The sequence below is a fragment of the Orbicella franksi genome, chromosome 2 (assembly GCF_964199315.1).
Source record: "Orbicella franksi chromosome 2, jaOrbFran1.1, whole genome shotgun sequence".
Taxonomy (NCBI): Eukaryota; Metazoa; Cnidaria; class Anthozoa; order Scleractinia; family Merulinidae; genus Orbicella; species Orbicella franksi.
Genome location: NC_138146.1, coordinates 29664920 through 29670976, shown reverse-complemented (window position 1 = coordinate 29670976; position 6057 = coordinate 29664920). Strand labels below are relative to the sequence as shown.

General features: G+C 39.4%; 1 protein-coding gene across 1 annotated transcript; it reads left to right on the top strand.

The window, feature by feature from the left end:
• The first annotated feature begins 767 nt into the window (after positions 1-767).
• LOC145469567 (galanin receptor type 1-like) lies at positions 768-2305 on the top strand. The gene has a single exon (XM_081453321.1). The coding sequence runs from the start codon at positions 968-970 to the stop codon at positions 2084-2086; it is 1119 nt and encodes a 372-aa protein (XP_081309447.1). The 5' UTR covers positions 768-967; the 3' UTR covers positions 2087-2305.
• Positions 2306-6057: the final 3752 nt, after the last annotated feature.

Sequence of the window (6057 nt, the reverse complement as noted above, 5' to 3'; positions counted from 1 at the left end):
CTGTAGGTATAAATTTGACACTCGCAATATGAGAGCTTTCAGTGCCTTAATTAGAAGTGTCTTCCGTTCGGTATAAAACAGGACAAACATTGAAATTTGAGGAAAACTACATACTCTCAAGCCTTTTGCCTTGACGAAAACATCCGTTCAGAGCTTGCAACAAGGAGGAAAATTGTCCGCTTAATTCTAGTTGCCATAAGGAGGAAAGTCGCTTGCTTTATAGTTCCACCTGCCCATGTTAATGTTTTGTTATTGTTAGAGTCGAATGACAAGCAAATGAAGTTTTGCAGCCGTTCTGAAAACTAAAACACCAGATTCTTGAAACAGAAAACGTAAATGATGTATTATCATTGCTAACTGCTTTGAAGAGGTGATGTGCACAAATATAATGATTGCCTAATGAATATCTCTTGTCCGTCCTTTATAGCAATGAAAGGTGTCAATTTTCAAACTTAGTGATAACAATGCTCTTGGTTGTTGAACCTCTTTTGCGCTGTTGAGAACATGATCCCCAAGCGAACGCGAAAAAATTGAATGATATATTCTGTAGATCTGTAGCTTCCCGTCATATGACAACTTTTGTCCACGGTTATAATTTCCAAACCATTTCCAAGAAAATCTATCTGTTTACATATTTGAAGCCGAATATTAAATGTTTTATTGGTTTTGGTAGAATACTAAAATTTCTGTCTATACAAATAATTAACGAAAATTCAAATTTTGCAGGTAATCCTTATCCTTGAATAGAGGTAAGACTAAACAGAATACATTATTCAATTTTCAGCTAGATGCTGATACCGGGTGCGTTTGACAAAAACCATTGTGTTGATAAAATGGAAATTTCACTGTTAGCTGTTTTTCTCTGACCCCCTGAGGGGATAAATGAATTAACAGGAACCTTGAACCCAAAGGAAAGTGAAGTCCAGCGAAGAAATCAATAGAAGTAGACCGCTCCGGTTGGGAATTGATGTCGGGTGAAGACTCCATGGGTAATGAAACCGGTGGAGATCCAAGTTCTCCCGGTCTCTACCCAGAGAATAATTCAGCGATTGAAAAAGGCTTCAAATGCATGGCTTATGGTGTAATCGTCGCGTTTTCTATCATCGGCAATTCTTTGGTCATAGCTGCTTTCAAACTGAACATCAATGGAAAACTCCGCACAGTAAACAGCATGCTCATTGTCAGTATGGCAGCCGGTGACCTACTGCTTACACTGGGAAGTACACCGGAGAGAATCACAAGAATCTTCGTCAATGGTCAGTGGATTATTGGAGGACACTTGGGTATATTTTTGTGCAAAACCACCAACTACTTCGAGAAGCTTTGCATGAACGTTTCAATCATTCATCTTGCCATGGTGGCTATAGATCGTTTTTTAGCGGTGTTTTATCCTCGCCGGAAGATAATCACGGTGATAAGAGCCCGCCAAATTATAATCATGGCTTGGCTGGCGTCAGCTGTCTACTGCGTGCCTTTGTTCTACTACGCCAACTTGCTGGAGAAAAACGGAAACCTGTTTTGTAAAACTCGACATTTTTTCAACAACTGGCGTATTTGGTATTTGTTTTTCTTATCACTGCTTGTACTAACATTGCTTCTTGTAGTTGCCTTGTATGCTGCAATTGCTATTCGACTGTGGCGTACCGGTAAAGCGCCCAGAATGCGAATTTCGTTCAGAACTCGCAACAGCGTGCGGCTAAGCAAACGTATTCTTAAAATGGTTGCCATGATAGTAGTTGCGTTTTACTGTTGCTTTCTTCCTTATTGGATTGGTTGGGTATTTTGTTCTTACTACTCGAACGAAATGATCTGTAGCGGTACGTATGTGTTCGTAGCAATTTTTCTCCTATATGCTAACAGTGCCTTCAATCCTGCAATTTACTCGTTTTTCAACGATAATTTTCGTGTAGGCTTTCGATTTATTTTCAGCAAGCTGTGCAAATGTTGTTGCAATAGAAAAAAGTTGTACTTTCATCGCGAAACTAAGGAAGTCTTCGTCATCGGGCAAGAGGAAGCGCGTAAGAGAGTTCGATGCAAGGCCATCCAGAAAATAGACTCCAGACAACACGGTGCCCAAGCTGTGTAGAATTCAAGAAGTTTAGTACAATTAAAACAACAGAAAGGGAACTTATTAATTTGGAAAAAACAGTGACATTGGAAACCGTGTGTGCTTTTAATGCTACAGTTATTTCTTTGAGCACAAACTTACTGCAATACCTCTATAGGCTTTGGGGTATCATGACAGTTAATAGTAATAGAGATAAAATTGATATAGCACCGTTTTATGACGAGATTTAATATAACTTAGAACGGACAACAGTAGAATTCAATAAAAACTACTGGAACAATATATATCATTGTCTGTAGAAAAGCAAACAAGCTGAAGGCTGATTAAACGAAACTCCTTTCAACGCGCCACTACATATTAACAAAATTAATAATCTGTCATTTTTTACACCATTCTAACTATTTTATGGGTGGACTGGCATGGGAGGCAACCGAAATGAAATAGATGTAACATAGGTAGCAGCTTTAAAAAAATGAAAAATTCACCAAAAGATTGTATGAACATTGCATGACAAATATCGTTTATTAAGCTTATATCTACATGAAGCTTAGCATCATTATGTCGAGGAAAGCCTTTTTTACATTTTGGTTTTATTATACGCCGACTAATTAATGGGATGAATGTTTTATTTTTGCATAAGCCTCTGTTAACAAGCAGCTACAGTTTTCGTTAAAATTTTTTTGAAATGAAATAGACAGCGACGCTATTTCAAAGAAAGTACATCGCTCCTAGAGAAAGAGGGCGAATCGTCTAATTGTTTTATTGGACACTATAAAGGGCTGTAGTCCCAAAACCTATATAACTTTACGTATTTACAAGCTAAAAATATAGAATGACTTCCTTTAGAGCATTGAATCCCAGTGCACACCGTCGTGTCTATCAACGAATACAAGCAACAAATCACAGAACCAATGAGATTTAACTGCGATGATCAATCATGTCTTCACACTTTACTCTCACAGTGCCTCTCTCCACCCTGGTTTATAAATGGGTAAAGGCGAATTTAAAGGGGGTAAAACTTCGCTGGACTAGCATCCCAACCAGAGGGTAGTAGAAATATTCCCAGTCGCTTCATGCTACAGCCAGAAACCGGGATAAGCTCCGGTCTGACGGGCCACTTGGCTCGTATGCAACTGTTTTAGTTAATTTTAGTGTTAACAACGGACTATTTTCTGAACTGATTCCTGATACGTTTGACTTATGACAGCTATCACTTTAAGAATCATTAACTATTTTTCTTTTTTTTTTTGACTGATTAACTAAGAGAGGAATGTCTGTTGGCTGGGCTGGTCAATCACGTACAGGTTCGTAGAGTTTCCACTCACAGGTCTTTCTCTAACGTTGTTCAGCAGTCTTAAAGCTCTTAACCTAACGAGCATAGATCTCCCAAGTGTCGCCCGGTGAGACTGGGTTCTGATTAGCTTCGTCATCACACCAAAACTGCTTAAAAGGACTTAAAGAAAACGATCTCTGTCCAATCCAACGGATGGCTTCACGATAGAGCCTCCACTCACCATTATGGGAATAATGACTCCACTCGTTGACCTCGGCGTATTCGCCGTTGTGTCCCCATCTAGCGCAGTTCTGTGACAGCGTTGAGTTGTCATCCGGGAGTGTGACGAACGAACCGCACGCCGCAGCGCGAGTGTTCGCTTTAACCAAGAAATAATCAAGTACGCGGTAGCCAGCGGAGTTGTTTTTTGTCATCACGTGAACAAGGCTACCTTGCTCCTTCTTGAAACAGTAAAATCTCAACTGTGTGATGTTGACTGCTTGTCTTAGTTCTTCGATGGCTCTAATCGAAACGAACAGGAAATTATCCTCATAGTTTAAAATAGAACTGTAACTTGTGACATACTCAGGGGTCTTTGTCCAGAATTCCGTGAGGTTCTGTGGAATAGTAAAGCGTTTCAGCAAGGTCCATCCACCTAGAAAATTAAAAGATATGAACTTTTTTCTTGTTTCTCCGGTTTTGAATCACCCCTCGTTGTTATTAGCACCTATGGGTTATTTTAATTTTTTTGTTTTGTTTGTTGTTTTTTCACTCCAGGAAATTATTGTTTGGGGGTCTATGTTTTTTCGAATTTTGAACTAATTTAAGTATGTCACTGACTGAAGTCTTAATTAAGAGATACATACTCACATGCTTTATTTGTTATGTGGGTCATTTAGTAGAAACATAATAGCTGGTGTGGACCTATCATATCTTTAATCATATTTACTTTAATAAGATTAATAAATGTACTGCTTTGGTAAATCTAGTGATACCAATGAAATGCTTTTTTTTTTCTTTCGTGACTCTCCACTTGGATGTTGTTTTCTGTCTCCTTCTCTCGACTGGGGAGCAGGAATGGCGCGGTGGTGAGAGCGCTCGCCTCCCACTAACGTGGCCCAGGTTCAAATCCTGGACCCGGTGCCATATGTGGGTTGAGTTTGCATATTAGAACGTTGTTGGTTCTCGCCTTGCTTACAGGGTTTTTCTCCGGGTTCTCCGGTTTTCCTCCCTCCACAAAAATCAACATTTCTAAATTCCAATTCGATCGGGAATTCGAGGGCCACGGGTTTGTCAGTCGTAAGACTGTTGTGTGTTACCCTCGTGAAACAAAGTTAATTAATTAATTTATTTATTTATTTATTTATTTATTTTACTGATTTATCTCGGACGTAGGCTCGATTTCCGCCGCTCCCTCGTGTCTGGTCTACGTTCATCCCCGAGATGAGGAGAGGAGCGCGGGCTCCTTTCCTGAACAGCGGCTGGTAATCAAGAGTACTAATGACATAATTTCAAGCTATGACAAACGATTTCTATATACTATTTGCTGTTTTTAGGTCCAGCTATCAGTAACTTTATAATACATTTAACCAAGGGAAAATTTCCCCTCATTTTCTCTTGATTTAACCTCATACACGTTTGATATTGCAGTCTGAAATCATATAATACAAATACGCGCTTACCTCCGTCAGTTGCCATGTCGCAATAAGCTATGAACGAGTTTTTAGAGCCATCAGGTGCAATCCAGTACTCACCATTCCCCTGTGAGTAAACATGCCTGTCTGCGATATCCTTGCATGATAGTCCTGGCTCACTAATGTATTTTCCCAGGCCTAATTGTTCGAAAGTCGTACTCTAGATTAGCTGTTATTACGTTTGAAACTCGCAGAATTGATTCTGCGTCTTTTTAAGCCCGTTTAGAGCGGTTTTCATTTGAGTGTCCAAAACGAATTGGTTTTGCATCTACCAAGCTACATGATTGGCTTGAAAACTGACGCCATTTTTTTCCAATCAGAAGTAAAACCAAAACGTACCAATCATGACTCGCTCACACGTTTTCCCGCGCTTTGCCTCAGCTACATGTAAGTACTTCGGGTTTTGATTGGCTCACTGGATTGCCTTTGTTATTTGCGATTGCTTAGAGTGATTAACTGGTTTTGGTTTTACGAAACTCAATTGAAAACCCCTCTACTTATAACTCAGCCTCAGTTCAGGTCGCACTGCATGCGAACGCCGAGCTTGAGGCAAGAAAAGTGCCCACGACACTCAATGCGTGGATGCAAAGAGCGGCAGAAAGAGGAGCATAGACTCTACCTATGCTGAACTGCCAAAGACTGCGCGAAAGTCCGTAAGAGTAGTCCTTTTATCCTGCCAATAGCCGCAAGAGGCCAGAGCTTCAGCTATTTAATTTTTTCGCCAAAAAAGTTATTTGCCGCAAGTCTATTGTTTTCCTTTGATTCCGTTCAAAAACGTGTTACATTGTTTATGAAAGACAGTTAATAACTTTAAAATGTTGAGTAACCTGGCACTATGTGATTAAATCTGTTGGTTTTTTTTTTTTTTCAATTCTTAGTTTATATTAAAATAATGAATATATTTGCCTATTTGAAGTTAGTTGTTTATCTATTTGAATTTATCTGTTCCTGCATTTTGGTGAAGAACTCATTAAACTAAACTAAACAGAATAAGTGGCTAACAATAATGACTGTCATGTACT

What these genes read in the sequence shown, in the direction of transcription:
- LOC145469567 (XM_081453321.1), top strand. Translation starts at nt 968, where the DNA reads ATGTCGGGTGAAGACTCCATGGGTAATGAAACCGGTGGAGATCCAAGT.